At 38.3% G+C, this 18,931-nt stretch overlaps 2 protein-coding genes across 6 annotated transcripts in view; one reads left to right on the forward strand and one right to left on the reverse strand.

Annotated features, from left to right (window-relative positions):
* The window catches only part of FBXL13 (F-box and leucine rich repeat protein 13), a 210,685-nt gene extending 208,066 nt beyond the window's left edge, over window positions 1-2,619 (forward strand). The window contains exon 21 of the mRNA XM_019451264.2: window positions 2,268-2,619. Within this exon, the coding sequence (XP_019306809.1) occupies window positions 2,268-2,454 (187 nt within the window). The 3' untranslated portion in view covers window positions 2,455-2,619. The remainder of the gene's footprint in view (window positions 1-2,267) is intronic.
* FAM185A (family with sequence similarity 185 member A) overlaps window positions 1-18,931 on the reverse strand; it is a 108,556-nt gene that overhangs the window by 25,424 nt on the left and 64,201 nt on the right. For 2 of the 5 annotated variants that reach the window (XR_008420252.1, XR_008420251.1), the window contains exon 8: window positions 1,634-1,698. Coding sequence is in view for 3 of the 5 variants with exons in the window: in XM_053897170.1 (XP_053753145.1) it covers window positions 7,952-8,064 (113 nt within the window). In the remaining 2 variants the exon portion in view is untranslated. Of the gene's footprint in view, window positions 1-1,633; window positions 1,699-7,136; window positions 8,065-11,889; window positions 12,160-18,931 lie in introns of those variants that run through there. The other 3 variants (XM_053897170.1, XM_019451270.2, XM_019451271.2) reach the window with 2 other exon arrangements.

The following is an 18,931-nucleotide window of genomic DNA, read 5'->3' on the forward strand; positions in this document are numbered from 1 at the left end:
CAAATATAGAAACCAAAAAGGAATGTGGTAAGAGATGTGAGTGCAAATATAGAAACCAAAAGTAATGTAGTAAGAGATGGAATTAGCAATGCTTTGGTTGTCTCCCTGTTGAGTTTCGTTATAATTATTTTAAGACATCTAAAATTTGGTTCAAATGAAACAGCATTTTAAACAACTGAGGTATCTCAGCCTTTTACCAATGTCATTGTCCTGCCTGAACTCCTATAGCCACTGAGCACAAATTTAACTCAAAGCATATGGGTAATACCAGCTTCTTTATGTTTCAAGACTTGCAAGTAATAACTCAATGTAATATTTGGCAATAGTGGGAAAAGTATCCCCTTCATGGGCAACTATCATTACTCATTTCTGATCCTACAAAAGTTGCCAATTACTCAATTTTTTTAAAGCACTGGTCTCATTGTTCTACCCTCAAAAAGACATGTTTTCAAGTTAGATTTATTTATTTTTCTGATGCTGTAATATTATGATTTATGAGAAACATATTTTGGTCATTTAGATACCAATATATATTTGGTCTTCCTTCATGGTTCCTGGCTCACAGCTCCCAAAACCCTTGGAATTTCCTGGGTAATAAGGGCAATGGGAACATCTTTTGTCATAATATTTGGTCTCACCCTCAGTTCCTGAAATTAGTTCAGAGACATAAAGATGAAAATAGGTGTCATGTTATTGATAACAAACTCTTTTCCACCACAACTGGGTTTGTGTTAATGAGGTGACTTTTGGAAAGCAGCTTAGGATGGAAGCTTGTTGCTAGGGGAACGAACCAACAACGAGCATGGGGGTGCAAATTTCAGACCCATCCCCTGATTTCTTGGGGAGGGAGAGAGGATGGAGATTAAATCAGTCATCAATGGCCAATGATTTCATCAAGCATGACTACATAATGAAGTCTCCATAAAATCCTAAAAGGGTTTGGAGAGTTTCTGGGTCAGTGAATGTGTGTAGATTTGGGGAGTGTGCACCTGGAGAGGACATGGAAGCTCCTCACCCTTTCTCCACACCATGTCCTATATATCTCTTCCATATGGCTACTCCTGAGTTATACCCTTTTATAATAAACCAGTGATCCAGTAACCAACATGGTTCTCTGAGTTCTGTGAGCAACTTTAGCAAATTAATCCAATCCAAGAAAGGGTTATGTTGGAACTCCTGATCTATAGCTGGTCAGTCAGAAGCCCAGATGACAACCTGGACTTGCAACTGGGATCTAAAGTGGAGGGCAGTCTAGTGAGACTGAGCCTTGAACCTGTGGAATCTGATGCTATCTCTGGGTAGACAGTGTCAGAACTGGGTTGCATTGTAGGGCACCCAGCTGCTGTCTAAGAATTGCTTGGTGGTGGGGGTGCCTGGGTGGCTCAGTCGGTTAAGCGTCCAACTTTGGCTCAGGTCATGATCTCTTGGTTTGTGAGTTCAAGCCCCAGGTTGGGCCCTGTGCTGACAGCTCAGAGCCTGGAGCCTGCTTTGGATTCTGTGTCTCCCCAACTCTCGGCCCCTCCCATGCTCACTCTCTCTCTCTCTCTCTCTCAAAAACAAATAAATGTAAAAAAAAAAAAAAAAAAAGAAAAGAAAAGAAAAGAATTGCTTGGTGGTGGAAACCCACACTCACCCAATTTAAAATTGGGGTCCAGAACAACCTTTAGATGCCTTCTTTGCTTTCTTCCTTATTTCTTCCTAAGAAAGGCAGAAATGGTATTTTTAATCATTTTGGTCGCTGACACCTTTTGAGAGTTTGATGAGTCACAAACCCTCTCCTCAGAAAAATGTATATTAGACACAAAACTGCATGAATTTTCAGGGAATTCATGGACCTCCCTGAAGTTCACCCACATATCCAACAGGGATCTGGGGACTCTGGGTTATGAGCTCCTGCATGGTGGACCTTTGCAGGTTGGCTGGTTAGGACACTCCCTCATCAAAGAAATTGGAAATAAGAGCCAGAGGACTCAAGAACACTAGAGAGTGCCCTCAGTGTTCCTACTCCATGACCATGCAGTTTCCTTACCCATTCACTGTATCTGTTAATCTCTGAAATGGCTGAACCAGAGAGCTATGAGCTACTCAAGCTTTGGGATCCTGAATATTCACATAATTACCCATACCCTCCCTCTCGGTAAGGCAAGATAGTTGTGAAATTCATTCAACTTGTGACAGTTCTTTTAACTCCAAATTTGCTCTAGTTTGAAAATTCTACACCAGTAATTACTTCTGCAACTGGCTAATGCTAATCATTGTTATTGCAGGGAGGCAGCAAAGAGAATGTCATCTATAGTTCAGCAGCAGGAATATAACCCTGGTGACCCTCCACTTTGGTTTGGCTATGATTATGAAGGCAAGCCCCTTACAAGACAACATGAGATACCACCACCTAAAAATGTAGAATGGACAGTGACAGAGTCAACACACAGTAGTCAAGAGGAAGTAGTATGACCTTCAGCCTCAAGCAAGAAGAACAAAAAAATCTAGAACTTGGTAACTTCATTTGATGCAAGTATTTTCACTAGCTGGATCTCAACAGTGTGAACAACCAGCAAATCATCTCCTGATTTTTGTTCCAAATACAAATATTTCTAAGTACATTATTAGTTCTTCTAATTGGTTTAATTGTGGTTTAAAAGCCAAATGAAGTATTGCTACACTGTAAATTTTCCACTTAAATTTACCTTAATCAAACTGATAGTTTTGATGAGATTATCAAATCTAAGGTTACAGTCATATAAAACAACCCTGAGAGATGTGATGTTTTTGACAACCATTTAAAAGCTTTTCTTTACAAAAGAAAGCAGAGATAGCCATAGGAGTCAGAGTAGGAGTTTGAGCCAGGGCAATGGCTTTAAGGATCTGTGATGATATATTATAAAAAATATGGGCATACATTTTTAAAGGTAACCAGGCTTTCTTGTTATTTCTAGACATTTAACAATAAGAACTAAATGCCACTTGACCCTGGACCCATCTCAACATTTGACTTAACAGTCAGGGACAAATTAAATAGAAACATGAACTATTTGTGAATAGAAAGGATGTCTCTGCAATGTTTCAGAAAGATCTCTTTTTAATCACATCTGCACTATAGAGGAATTTTAAAATATGCTATGCCAAAAAAGATGCTCTCCCTATTTTATGCTAGGAGATATGGGTTATTAATTGTGTACCTCCTCCTTATTACTAATTTTTAATTTTTTTGAGAGGGAGAGAGTGCATGCCCACAAGTGGGGAAGGGACAGAAGGAGAGGGAAGGAGAGACTCTTAAGCAGGCTCCATGCTCAGTGCAAAGCCCAATGCAGGGCTCCATCTCACAACTGTGAGATCCTCACCTGAGCCGAAATCAAGAGTCGGTTGCCCAACCAACCGAGCCACCACATGCCCACTCCTTATTAGTGTTAATAAGCTTTCATCTATGGATTTTTACCACTCTGGTAAAAGATAATAACTACAGAATTCAAGTGATCACACGGTGGTATATCATTATTTGATATTATGTGACACTCGATAGAGTCCAGGAGCAAGCACAACTCTGTTCTGACTGCCATGAACAAGCTGTGTTGGTAATACTGGATCAGTCTTTTAACCTATTTCCTCTATTACATACCTTTTTTTTTCCCCCAGTGTAGAAAATGTAGTGTTATATTGGTTTTGGGTGTACAATATAGTGATTCAACAATTCCTTACATTAGTCAGTGCTCATCATGACAAGCATACTCTTAATTCCCTTCCCCTATTTCACCCATCCCCCCAAGCCACTCACCCTCTGGTAACCATCAGTTTGTTCTCTCTAGTTAAAAGTCTGTTTTTATGTTCATCTCTTTTTTCCTCTGTTCATTTATTTTGTTTCTTAAATTCTACATATGAGTGAAATCATGTTTTCTCTGACTTATTTTTTTTAGCATTATGTTCTCTAGATCTATCTATGTTGTTACAAATGGCAAGATTTCATTCTTTTTATGGCTGAATAATATTCCATTGTATATATCTACCACATCTTTTTTTTTTTTTAATTCTTTTTAAAGCTCATTTATTTTTGGGAAAGAGAGATGGTGCGATCTGGGGAGAGACAGAGAGAGAGGGAGGGATAGAATCCAAAGCAGGGTCCAGGCTTCAAGCTGTCAGCACAGAGCCTGACACAGGGTTCAAACTCACAAACTGCAAGATCATGATCTGAGCCGAAGTCGGTCGCTTAACTGTGCCACCCAGGCTCCCCTACCACATCTTCTTTATCCATCCATCTATCAATGGACCTTTGGGTTGCTTCCATAATTTGGCTATTATAAATAATGCTACAACAAACAAAGGGATGTATATATCCTTTAGAATTAGTGTTTTCATATTCTTTGGGTAGATACCCAGTAGTACGATTACTGGATTGTAGGGTAGTTCTATTTCTAATTTTTTGAGGAACCTCTGCACTGTTTTCCAGTGCCTGCACCAGTTTGTAAGAGAGTTCTCACTAATAGTGCAAGAGAGTTCCTTTTTTTCTATTTCCTCACCACTGCTTGTAGTTTCTTGTGTTTTTGATGTTAGCCATTCTGACAGGTACAAGGTAATATATCTCATTGTGGTTTTGATTTGCTTTTCCCCAATAATGAGTGATGTGGAGCACTTTTCATGTGCCTGTTGGCCACCTAGATGTCTTGTTTGGAGAAGTGTCTGGTCATATCTTCTGTCCATTTTTTAATTGAATTATTTGTGTTTTTTCAGTGTTGAGTTGTGTAAGTTCTTTATGTACTTTGGATACTAACCCTTTATTGGATATGTCATTTACAAATACCTTCTCCCATTTAGTAGGTTGACTTTTAGTTTTGTTGGTTATTTCCTTTGTTGTGCAGAGCTTTTTGTTTTGATGAGGTCCCAATAGTTTTTGTTTTTGTTTCCATTGCCTCAGGAGATATATCTAGAAAGGTGCTGTTATTGCCAACGTCAAGGAAATTACTGCCTGTGCTCTCTTCTAGGATTTTTATGGTTTCAGGTCTCACATTTAGGTCCTTAATCTATTATGAATTTATTTTTGTGTATGGTATAAGAAAGTGGTCCAGTTTCATTCTTTTGCATGCAGCTGTCCAGTTTTCCCAGTACCATTTGTTGAAGACACTCTTTTTCCCATTTCCCATTGCCTCCTTTGTCAAAGATTGACCATATAATCGTGGGTTTATTTCAGGTCTTTCTATTCTGTTCCACTGATCTGTGTCTGTTTTTGTCCCAGTACCATACTGTTTTGATTATATTACAGCTTCATAATATAATTTGAAATCTGGAATTGTGATACTTCCAGTTTTGTTTTTCTTTTTCAAGATTGCTTTAGCTATTCAGGGTCTTTGGTGGTTCCATACAAATTATAGGATTGTTTGTTCTAGTTCTGTGGAAAATGCTGTTGGTTATCTCTTAAATGAAGTTAATCACAGTCTCTTTGTACCCCCAAAATCGGAAGCAAGGATAAAACTTAAGGTAAAGAATATGAAAATTATTTTGAAAAGTTTAAAATGGGCTGCACAAAGTATGATTATAATACCTTGTATTACCTAAATGTTTTTAATAATTCTCCCCCTTTTTAAGGTTGATTTTGAAAGAGTTTCTGAAATAGGATAGTCCACCTAGAAGTGGACTGCAAGGGAATCAGCTGAGTAGGAAGCTTTCCGAAATGAGCCAAGAGATTTAAGATGACTTAAGAGGGTAATTTTTAAATCTAGAGATTTTTGGCAGCTGCAGAAAAATTTGCTTCTGATCCCTAAGTGTCTGCTCCCTAAGAATTTCAAGCACACAACTGGAGAGACCTATAAAAGAGGCAACTGCTTTTTAAAGGAATAAAGCCTGCATGGGGAAGATCAGAATAAGGAGAAAGACACCCTGTTATATTCTCTAGAAACCAAGTAGGGTGTTTGGTATTTAACTGTCAAAGCTTGCTCTAAAACTCTTTTGAGTAAGATCTTCTTTTAAACAAAACAGGAGACACATTTGGAAAGACACATTTTATAACCACACAAATGAAAAAAAAAGGGGGCAGGTGTTAGAAAAAGTAGGCTATAAAGGAGGACCAAGAAGCAGAAGGAACAGGTGGTGAAATCTTCAAGTACTCAGTGCAAAGTACTCAAAATATCCAAAATATTACTTAGGTCTTCAACTCTTAGGCATTTGCCATAGATAGGTGAGTGGTCAAGAGAGCAAAATATGGCAGCTTTTCCTTTCTGTTTGGACTTAACTATGTGGTTCAAATATGCACAATTCCTTTAAGAATTTTAAGTACAGTTTACTGCTTGTTATGCTCATGACCTTTCTGGCTGTTGTTGACTAATTTCACAAACTTTATTTTTAATCATGAAAATATTTATATAATTGCATGAGGGTGAAAAAAGATTATAAAAATTGCCTCATTGCCTCACAGTTTCCTCTACTTAATAATCTAACACACACACACACACACACACATCACATCAAACATACTAACATGAGTACTGTCCCAATTTCTTTAATAAATTTTGATTTCATGAAGATTGAACTAAAAGGAGACTTTGAGATATTCCACAAAGTTCACTTTTTGTTTCATAAATATGAAGTTAAAAATAGACAGGACTCTAAACAAATATTAAGAGACTATTATAAGTCATAATATTTTAAAAGGTTTATTATAGGCGCACCTAGGTGGCTCAGTCGTTTAAGTGTCTGACTTCGGCTCAGGTCATGATCTCGCAGTTTGCGAGTTTGAGCCCTGCATCGGGCTCACTACTGTCAGCATGGAACCTGCTTCGGACCCTTTATCCCTCTCTCTTTCTGCCCCTCTCTGCTTGTGCTGTCTCTCTCAAAATAAATACATAAACTTAAAAAAGAAAGAAAGAAAAGGTTTATTATAAACCATTGTTTAAGAGCTGATTTATCCTAACCATAAAAGACATAATCTGAAAGATAGGTCTATTCAGTCTTACGTAAATTAAATGTCCCAGGAGTAGACAGGTAGGCTTGAAAGAAAGAGAATTTATAAAATAACTTTATACACTACACCATTGTAAAAATAAAAATCAATCTTCATACAGCAGGCTGTAAAACAGTTGAATGTTTCTCCTCTTCCCAATGCATTGTATCTTAGATTATGCAAAAAGAATTAAGAATCAGTAGCAAATGCATCATTTTTATGATGTATTTTATTGACAGCTTACACTTACATTGATGTCATAAGAAATACTAACATGTTACAAGAGAGCTAAAGTGAAAGAAATGCTTCTTTACAAGATAACTGCCGCCCATGACCTATGCTTTCGTATAATCTTCTCTTCTTGAGTATAAATGGAAATTGTAAATATGATGAGCGAGCACTCCCATGATTATGTTACATCACAGAGCAAAACAAAGATTATTCTGGGAAGGCCTGATCTAATCAAGCAAATCCTTTAAAAGCAGTTTCTCCAGCTGGTTGCAGAAGAGGTCAGATATTCAGTGCACGAGAAGCAAGTGCTGGCTTTAAGATGGAGAGGGCCACATGAGAAGGAATGCAAGTGGCCTCTAGAAGCTTAGAGTCATTACCGATGGACAGCAAGAAAAGAGAGACCTCAGTCATAGTCACAAGGAAATGGATTTTGGCAACAATATGAATAAGCTTGAAAGCAGATTTTTTTCCCCCAGAGGATCTAGATGAGAACTTGAGTCCAGCTTTGTGCACCTTGAGCAGAGAGCCTAGCTATGCAGAGCTGTTGACCTACAGAACTGTGAGCTAATAAGTAAATGCTATTTTAAGTTGGTTACATTTATGGTAATTTATTGCAGGGCAACAAAAAATGAATACAATAGCTAAGTACAAATTTTGAAAAGGTCTCCACAAGACAATTCACCAGTATTCATTCTAAATTGTTTTCAACATTTATATGAACTGTGGTATTTGCATTTTTGTAGTCTTAGATCTGCTGATCATTGTTAAAAATTATAAGTAAAATTCAAACCATTCTTAGTCCTGCAGTTTCAGGGACTGAAACCAGCTTTGACTTCTAAAATTTATAGTGCCTTTTGGGGCATCGGCCTTAATCCATTTTTCATGTTTGCTTGCTTGATTCATGAGCCCTGAAACACAAAATTGCATAAAGTTATATCTTCATTGACAAGAACAATATCTGACTATGACATAGATCCTAACAACACATCTCTGAAACTGAAAAACACTTTGGAACAGCAAAAATCTTAGTAAAGACAGTGTGAGTCGGGAAAGAGTTGCAGTTACCTGGGCTTATTCCCTCCTTTCATTTTCTCAGAACAACTGAAAGGGAAGCTACTCTTTTTTTATCTGTATTTGTTTGTGTGTGCAGGTTTTAAAAAGAGGTTTATTTAAGTACAATTGATAAAAGACATATGCAATACAGTAAATTTTGGAATATGTAAAAATCTGTGGAGCCATCTCTTAAATCAAAATAATGAATATATCTATCACTCGTAAAAGTTGACTTTTGCTCCTCTGTCATCTTCTTTTCCCTTCTCTGTCACCTCCAGACACTCCCCCATGAAATCCCCATCACTGATCTACCCCCCATCACTGGTCTACTTTGTGTCACTATGGATTAGTTGCATTTTCTAAAATTTTAATAAATGGAATCATACAGTATGCATTTTATTCTTTTTTAAAAATCTAGGCTCTTTCACTCAGCATAATCATTCTGAAGTTCATTCACACTGTACTAGGGATGAGGTCATTTCCTTCATTGAAGGAATATGAAGGAATATGAAGTAGCACAACCTTCAGAATTTCAGTCTCCTCCCCACATGAAGAAACACTACGTATGAATGCTCATGGGCACCCTTTGCAGATCCCTCCTCTCTGGAATTCTTTCTTCTGAAATCTAGCAGCCCTGGTCTCCCGAGATGCTCAGCTCAGTCTCCACTTCAGGAGTCTGCTGGGCTCTGTGTTACTGCTCCCTGCCCTCAAAGTCATACGCTGTAGCAGTGATACAGCTCACCTGGTTTATTTCCCATCTCTGTTCTTTTAGTTCTAGGTTTTTTTCTCTTTCAATCAAGGTAATGAAGGTGGTATACCTCGTCTAAAGCTCCAGTGCAACTCTGAATTTAAGAGACCAATCAAAACTGTACTGAGGAGGACTGGCTGCCCCACATCAACACGCCCTGTTCACGGTTGACCCACCCAGGAGTCAAAGTGGTTGGAAGCCTTTATGGCTGAAAGGAATGCCAGAAAGTGCGTGAGTGCAGCCGCTGGGGCATTTTATTCTGTTTTCCAGATCCTAGGGTCTGGAAGCCGTGACGTATGCTCTTGGGTAGGGACTACCAGTGTGGCAAAGGGTTTCTGAATGTCTTCCAACGTTGACAGTTTCTCCTCACAATTCCCAGGAGTGTTTTGGGGCACATCTTTCTGTGAGGGTTTCGAGAAGGAAGGGAGCCAGTTGGCTACGCCACTGGGTCAAGTGATTGACACCCGGGTGGGCTGCCTGGGCCACCACAGCTTAGGCCAGAGTGGGGACAGGGCTCAACTGGCAACTGAGAGAAGGACTAAATAAATTAGTTTCGAGAGCGTTGGTCATTTTAAAATTAATGACTTTCAGATTCTTCTCTCTGCACATGGTTCAGTTTACTCTCTGTGCGAGTTATGTATATGCTGATTTTCCTAAGAGCAGCTCTAACCAAGAAGTGGAAATTATTTGAAGCAAAGCCTGGGTAAAGTCTTATGGTTGAAGGTTGCTGAGGCCCAGGAAGACTCATTAAGTTACTTGCCCAAGGTCACAGGCTCTTTGTACTAGCCAGTAGCACAACCTTCAGAATTTCAGTCTCCTCCCCACATGAAGAAACACTACCAACTTAGACCCACGGGAAAACTAGAGGAAATTAAGTGATTAAGATATTAAGCTCCTCCAAATCCTCACCCAATTCTCTGATCTTAGGGCCCTGTTTTAGCATGACAAAACATGAAATACTTTAAAAAAGTTGGCACCATTTCTTATCTCTGAGTTGTAATTTTATAATGCTCTTTTCCAACTTCAATGATGAAATGTATTAGTAAATAAGTATCACTGAGCTAGTATTATGAGTTGAGGTCTTATTATCCCCATCGCAACAGAAATCCGATTGTGACATTTCTATCTCCAAGCCCTGGTAGCAAGATAAAAAACATCTTAATATCGACCTCATACAGAGTTCTGAAGCCATTTAATATGAAAGTAAGCTTTTTAGTGTTTCAAACTACTGTTTATGTTATAAAACCTCAGTCAATTCAGTTAGGATTGATAGGCCTAAGGAGGTGTTAATGTTCATCCCAAATTACCTTAAAATGGTAGGCATCTAAGGGAGAAGACTTGCTCAAGCCCTCACTCTAGGCCACCTGCCTCCTAGGGAGGAGGAACTGCTATGGATGTGTGAGAACACACTAGACTGTGTTCTAGGTGTCACTGTGCTATGAAAGATTGTACCAGTGAGTTTGGTTCTCCTCTCGTACTTCTCTTGCAAGTTGCCTAAGTGTAAGGGCGATTTCCTATTCTCTCTTCTTTGCCTTCAGACAGGTATAATATCTACCCATTCTGAACATATACATAAATAGCTCTTTTCAACTCACTTCTATACTCTGGCTTCTAGGTAGTGCTCAACCAAGCCAAATACCAGCCTTAGGGGGCAAAAATCTCTTGCCACCTACCTCTGTGATAACATATCCTTGGTGCTGACAATGTTTTTTTGTGTGAAGCTTTTTAGGCTTAGTTTAGGGAAATGTGTATCAGCTGTTTGAGTCAAATCTAACAGAACCCAATAAATAATAATATTGCACTGGCAAAAAAAAAAAAACAACAAAAACTGTACTTGAGGAGAGTTGAGAATACACTGTCTCAATTCCTTATATACATTTTCTTTGCTGAACCCAAACACACCAATCAGGAAACAATTTTTCTTTAGCATAGTTTTTCCCTTGTTAGTACCATATGATATTCCTAGCTGATGAAAAGGTGCTTTACACCATCCAATCTTTGTGTCGAGTGCTTTTCTGAAACAAATTCTTCTCTGAATTCTTGCCTCCCCTTTAATCTGAGCCATAATCTTATCTATCAGTGTTTTAGAGTTCATTGCATCTTTCAAGTTCCTCTGGAGTTTTTCCTTCTACTTCTCTTGCTATATTTCTTTTTTATTTTTTTAAATGTTTGTTTGTTTAGTTTTAAGAGAGGGAGAGAGACAGAGCATGAGCAGGGGAGGGGCAGAGAGAGAGGGAGACACAGAATCTGAAGCAGGCTTCAGGCTCTGAGCTGTTAGCACAGAGCCCAAGGTGGGACTTGAATCCATGAACTGCAAGATCATGACCTGAGCTGAAGTTGGAACGCTTAACTGACTGAGCCACCAGGCGCCCCTTAATGTGTGTGTGTGTGTGGGGGGGGGGTGCAGGGCAGGGAATCCCAAGCAGGCTCCACACTCAGCACACAGTCTGATGCAGGGCTTGGTCCTGGGAACCCATGAGATCATGACCTGAGCTGAAATCAAAGAGTCGGACACTTAACTGACTGAGCTACCCAGGTACCCTCTCTTGCTAGATTTCAGTATCATCATGACTCTACTTCTCATTAAACTGATTAAAATCTCATTCCAATTGGTAAATCCCTGTGTTAGATGTGTTAAAAACAAAACAAAACAAAACAAAACAAAACAAAACAAAACATCACAGGCCCAAATGGTGTCTCTTAGACAAGTTCCCAAACAGATGCTTAATACATAATCTAATTGCAGTTTCAAACTCCCACAGAAACGTAGTCTTCGCTGGTCAGTCAGGAATTTTTAGTCAGTGGCAACAAGACTCTGCCACATGGGACCTCTTCATTCCCCAGAGAATGATGAGGTCCTTTGCATGGGAAGACCCCCTTTTTCCCCCCTAGAAAGGGCCTAGCCTGGAATAATCCTTTTCTTTTGCTAACAACTTTCTTGGTCCCATCCTCCTTCTGGAAAAACCTTCCATTTTGTACAACACCTCGGTGTGCCCCTCTACTTGCTAGGTGAGGTGCTGCCCAAATCATTAATTGTTTAATAAAGCCAATTAGGTCTTCAAATTTACCTGGCTGAATTTTGTTATTTCACAGAAGCTTCTGTTTTTCCTCCAACTTGTCATTAAGGAGTTCAGCTATGTCAATTTTAATGTTCTTCTTTTTGTGCCTGTGCTGCATTTGGTAGGTCAGGATTTTGAGGTACCTGCACGCAATAGGTTTTCTATAATACATAATTTTTTTCCTAGTAATTCAAATAAATATAGAGGAAAGAATTGGAAATCTTGAACATTGGTTGCTCTAAGTTTATTATTTTCTTACACTCTTTGGCATCAATAGTAAATGATAGTAAGGTTTTCCCAAATACCTAAGATCTTTTCCTTAATATTTTATGTGTCACCTCCCCAGTTACGCTTTTCTTGCTTATGGAAAGAGAAGCCAATCTACTCATTTTCTTTTGCAACAGTAGAAGAGGCTACTGTCGGGGAGAAAGGCCTTCCTCTGCCTTATGGTCCTTTTAACTGGACTTAGAATCAAATTGACATGAGACATCTACAGGAGAAAATCAAATTTAGTATGTGTGCATATGGAGAATCCCCACACACATGAAATTCCGAAGACAGTGAGGCAACTTGAAGCTTATATGAGCTAAGGAAAGGGGTGGGGCCTGAAGATACAAAGGGGAGCAGCTCATTAGCAGGAAAGTGAAAGGAGATGCTTTGAAAAACAAAAGTTGCCCCAGTTATGCAGGTAAGTTTCTTAGGTAAATGGGAGTCTCTGTTAATAGCTCTCTTGCTGGCACAGGCTTTCCTTTCCAAAGTAAATTTATGCAGTTGAGGGAGAGGCAGACAGCTTTTACTGCATCTACTGGGTTTTGATTACTTATAACTTGAAATCATCTTTATGCCAAAGTGGCCTTTCCTGGGGCAGCCTGCCCTTAGCCCTCATACTGCACACAGTGCTACTGCTACTAACAAAATGAACACACAGCAATTTTAGGCTAGAGACAATACTCAAAAAACAAGACAGTTTATATTTATACAATTCCACTTGGGTTGCTTGAAAATAGCTTTCTCTATCTTGCCTATAAGTAATTTATTGAAAGCTTTTCATACTCTGGCCTGAATCTGTGGAGACTCCATTCTAATTTGTAAAGTTTATAAATTCCTTCCTACAAAAATCTTGCAACACACACTGGAATTTGTGGTTGCAGAAAACTTGTTCCTTATTTAATTCCCCTTGCCAATGATAATCAGTGTTTTATTGGCCAAAAAAAAGGGAAATGACTACCCTATCCCTATGTAGTTTGGCTTCCATTAACTAAACGGGGGGAAGAGTTTCTTCTAAGGACGTTTTTAAACTACAGCGTTTGCTCTCTAAATCCTCCCTGTCCAAATCTACCCAAATATATGAATCTCCAAGTTCTTTTATTTCCCCCCAAATACTTAGTTGAGAAGCATTAGTCATTATTTAACCCAAAATACACCTGATCTAATCAGCACTCTCTGTGGATAAAGATAGGGCTCTAAGTAGTAATTTGCAGAATTTAATTCTCTTGTTTAAAATTAGGCTTAAAAAGCTTCTTCACTAAGGTGAGCTTCTCCCTTCCCCTCCCCTGTTCCTGACCTCCACCTCCCTTTCCCAACCCTATGACAGACTTTATTTACATTTGATTCAGAAGGATAATTCTGGTGCTGCCTTATTAGCATATTTAACTTCAATGATTCATAGTTGGAAGATTCCCTCTTTTACATTATAAACACTACTGACCACCCATTATGGGAAGCACCATGCTAAAGTAGTTTACATCTTTATATTCAGAAGATGTACAAAGACATACTAATATGCTCAAAAAGTTTACCAACTGGCTAGGAAAGTAAATCATAAACTTATGAAACAACATGAAAATACTCTGAAATTTTATTATTTTTACTGCATATATTTCACAAATAAAACCTCTAGCCATATACAATTCTATAACCAAATATTTCAATGTTGTCAACATTCTACAAGTATTTACAGCCTGCCCTTAACAACAATGCAGCCCCAGGCATCTTAACAAATTATTACCGACAAGAAAATATTTTTGAACTAGTGTTTAAAAAAATTGTTTTTAAATGCATATTTGTTTTTAAGAGAGGGTGAGAGACAGAGCACGACCAGGGAAGGAGCAGAGAAGGAGTGAGACACAGAATCCAAAGCAGGCTCTAGGCTCTGACCTGTCAACACAGAGCCCGATGCAGGCTCGAACCCACGAACCAGGAGATCATGACCTGAGCCAAAGTCAGCTGCTTAACTGACTGAGCCGACTTTGGCTCAGGTCATGATCTGGCCCCATTTTTAAACTAGTTTTAATGGTTTCCATCATTACATTTTCTCTCAATTACCTGGAATAATAACAAAGTCAACAGACCTCTAGACTTCGAGCAAGTAGACAGTTTTGCCCAAAAAGTATTCTCAAAAAGGCTCATTGTTCTTCAAATTTTTTATGTTTAATCCCATCCACTGTATTCTTCATCTCAGACATTGTAGTTTCCATTTCTAGAAATCCAATTTTGGTCTTTTTTACATCTTCCATGTCTTAACTTTATTCTATATTCTAATATGTGGAATGCAGTTTTGATAACTTATTTTCCTTCTCTGTTAATTCTGACATCCGTATCTGTTCTGGGTGGGTTTCAACTGACATTCCCTTTATTATGGGTCATGTTTTCTTGCCTTTTTGCATGTCTGTTAATCTTTGCTTGGATGCTAGACATTGTAAATTTTATTTTTTTGGGTGCTAGTTGATTTTGTATTCCTATAAATCTTGAGCTTGGTTCAGAGATGCAGTTACTTGGAAACAGTTTAAGCATTTCATCTCTTGCTTTTATGATTTGTTAGGCAGTTCTGGGGAGATGTTCATTCTAGGGATAATTGTTTCTAACAACTACGTGCTCTACCCAGTGTCCCATGAATTACAATTTTTTCCAGTCTGGCAGGTGGCACAGGCATTATTCTTGGACCAGTGTGAACACAAGGCCGTCTTTCCTCTGGTACTTCGTCCTATGAACTCTCACTGTCTTGGTCTGTGTGGACCCTCATCATGGTCTCCTCAAATCAGAGAGTCTGCTGGGCTCCACAATGGGTTCCTCTCTCTCTCTGTACTACAGACTGGAGACTTTTTCAAGACAGTAAGCAGGGCTCATTTTGTTTGTTTTGCATCTCTCAGTGATCACTTTCTTTCATTGCTTGATGTATCATGTCTTAGAAAGTGTTTATTCATTGATTTTTCTTATTTACAAAATTTTATTATTGTTGTTTTAGATAAAAGGATAAAATGAGTCCGTTTTACTCCACCTCTTGCCTGGAAGCCTTCCTTGTTTCTTTCTTCTCTTTCTCCCTCTCCCCATCTACCCCCCCCCCCCCCATTCCCTTTACTATGCTCTCTAACATCTTATTTTGAAATAATAAAGACTTGCAAGAATCAAGTTGCAAAAATAGTACACAGAGGTCCTATGCACCCATTAACCCAGTTCTCCCAATGGTGATGTAACTATAGTGCATTATCAAAACCAAGTAATTGGTTGGCGAAGTACAATTAATTAGACTACAGACCTTACTCAGGTTTCACCATTTTTTGCATGCACTCACTTTTTTACATTTTTGTGTACACTGATATGACATTTTATCACATGTACAGATTTATAACCGTCAATATAATCAAGATATAAAACTGTTGTATCACCACAAAATAAGTCTCTTGTGACATCTTTATAGTCTATCCTGTCTCTTCCCTAACCTTTAGCAACCACTTGTCTATTCTCCATTTCTATAATTTTGTCATTCCAAAAATATTATAATAATGGAATCATACAGTGTGTAACATTTTGAGACTGGCTTTTTTCACTCAGCATGCTGCCCTCAAGGTCTATCCAAGTTGTGTGTATCAATAAAAATTCCTTTTTACTGTTGAATTGTATTCATTGCACAGACATACTACAGTTTGTATAACAATTTACTGATAGATATTTTCATGATTTCCAATTTTGGGGTATCACAAATAAAGCTATACTTTTTGTGTACAGGTTTTTATGTGAACTCTAAGTTTCATTTCTTCAAGACAAATGCCCAGGAGTATAATTGCTGGATCATACAGTAGTTTCATGTTTAGTTTTTTAACAAACTGCAAGACTGAATTTTAGAGTGGATATATCATTTTACACTCTTAACAGCAATGTAAGAGAGATCCAATCTCTCCACATCCTTGCCAGCATTTAATATTAGCAGTATTTTTTATTTTATGTATTCTAAGAGGTAATATCTCATTCTGGTTTTAATTTGCACTTCACTAATGGCTAGTGATACTGAATGTTTTTGTGTTTTTATTTGCCATTGTATATCTTCTATGGTTGCACTGTTTCTTAAATCTTTTTTTTTTTTTTTTTGAATTTGAATTAATTTTATTTTATTTTTTTTTATTTTTTTATTTTTTAATATATGAAATTTACTGTCAAATTGGTTTCCATACAACACCCAGTGCTCATCCCAAAAGGTGCCCTCCTCAATACCCATCACCCACCCTGCCCTCCCTCCCACCCTGCCCTCCCTCCCACCCCCCATCAACCCTCAGTTTGTTCTCAGTTTTTAACAGTCTCTAATGCTTTGGCTCTCTCCCACTCTAAACTCTTTTTTTTTTTTTTTTTTTTCCTTCCCCTCCCCCATGGGTTTCTGTTATGTTTCTCAGGATCCACCTAAGAGTGAAACCATATGGTATCTGTCTTTCTCTGTATGGCTTATTTCACTTAGCATCACACTCTCCAGTTCCATCCATGTTGCTACAAAAGGCCATATTTCATTTTTTCTCATTGCCACGTAGTATTCCATTGTGTATATAAACCACAATTTCTTTATCCATTCATCAGTTGATGGACATTTAGGCTCTTTCCATAATTTGGCTATTGTTGAGAGTGCCGCTATAAACATTGGGGTACAGGTGCCCCTATGCATCAGTACTCCTGTATCCCTTGGATAAATTCCTAGCGCACTGTTTCTTAAATCTTATGCAATCACACTTTTATGGACACAAATCATTTTTCTTCATTACTGGGAAGAGTACATTCAGGGTAAGATTTGACTGTGATTCAGTATTTCTTAAATGACCAAAATAAATACAAATACAAAAACAAACAAAAATCCCCAGGCATTACAAACAGAATTCACATGCTCTAAGACTGGGACCTGCACTTTGATCTCTAGGTTAGGGGTAAGCAAATTATAGCCCATGGGCCAAATCTGGCCTGAGGCCTGTTTTTATGGCCTAATAGCTAAGAATGACTTTTACATTTTTAAGGGGTTATATTAAAAATAAAAAGACTATGCAACAGAAACCGTATGTAGCCTGCAAAGTCTAACATATTTACTATCTAGTCTTACACATAAAGTTTGCATATGAAAAGAAACAAAACCTGGTCTTTTTTGGTAAACATTAACAAATAAAGTTCATGTCTAATTATCTATGACATTCCCAGAACTTTAACAAAATGATGGGGAAACAAAAACACATTAAAAGCACAATCTGGGGCACCTGGGTGGCTCAGTCGGTTAGGTGTCCTACTCTTGATCTTGGCTCAGGTCATGATCTCATGGCTTGTGAGTTCGAGCCCAAAGCTGGGCTCTGCACTGATGACATGGAGCCTACCTGGGATTCTGTCTCTGTGCCCCTCACCTGCTTCTGCTCTATTTCACTCTCAAAATAAATAAATAAACTTTAAAAGCACAAAAAATCTGAAGGCAGTTTTTCTACATTAACTCCCTGTTAAAAGTATTTTTTAAAAATGTTTATTCATTTTTGAGAGAGTCAGAAAGAGACAGAGAGACAGAGCGTGAGTGGGGGAGGGGCAGAGAGAGGGAGACCCAGAACTCGAAGCAGGTTCCAGGCTCTGAGCTGTCAGCACAGAGCCCAATGTGGGGCTCAAACCCATGAACCATGCCATCGTGACCTGAACCAAAGTTGGACATTCGCTTAACTGACTGAGCCACCCAGGTGCCCCCCTGTTAAAGTATTTTTAAGCAGACAGCCATAAGTCTATAGCATTCTTCATTCTCTTTCTGAATTTCTTCCATGTCATCCTAAAACACATCTACATGACTGATAAATCCATGTGTTATAAGCTTGGAGAAAACTCAAACTTCAGAGTATTCTAAAAAAAAGAATTATTTCTATGAGTCATAATAAAACACTAGATTTTTTCCCCCCATTTGGAGGTAAAGCACTGTCTCTAGATCTAAAAGTGGCATTCTGTGGGCTTAGTCCCATTTCAACTTCTTTTCCAACTCATGAATCAGTTTTCCATTATAAATCACAATACCATTCAATGTATAACTCTCTGGCCTGAAAACAAGCTGAGAATTCTATTTTGGCTTGGTGGCCGGATCCCAAATGAACTTATTTTTTATATGCTTTACATTTCTAGTTTTACTAAAATAAAATTAACCCAGTAGTATCACCTTCTATACTAAGCAGATGAGGACACGCATCATTTGGCTGGCAACACGCTTTATCTCTAACACTCTCTAAACATCTAAACTGGGGCTTTTAAGATAGAAAGACTTTGTACCACATGCAGTTTTGGGCTCAGAGAATGTTATTATATACCACAGTGAGGTTTTATACCTAAGTTGATGAACCAAGGCCAAAAGCTAATGGAGAAGTCAATTTCTTACAAGAAATATCTTACCTAAGCCATTCACCACCTGTTGAATTTGCTATATATGGGTAGAGCACAAAACTTGGAACCAAGGATCTTAAAAGGATTTAAAAATGCACTCCAAAGAATACATGCTGCACACAGCTTTTAAAGTAGGTAAATGTTTCAGCCTGAGCTTTCTTTTGACCTCAGAATAGCATATAAACTTGTAAGTCATTTTAAGAATTGTGCAATGTACAGTTATTAGTGACAGCAACAGCAAGGGAAATCATGAAGCAGGAAATCAAA

Source organism: Panthera pardus, unplaced genomic scaffold (assembly GCF_024362965.1).
Source record: "Panthera pardus isolate Hobbes unplaced genomic scaffold, ASM2436296v1 HiC_scaffold_8, whole genome shotgun sequence".
Taxonomy (NCBI): domain Eukaryota; kingdom Metazoa; phylum Chordata; class Mammalia; order Carnivora; family Felidae; genus Panthera; species Panthera pardus.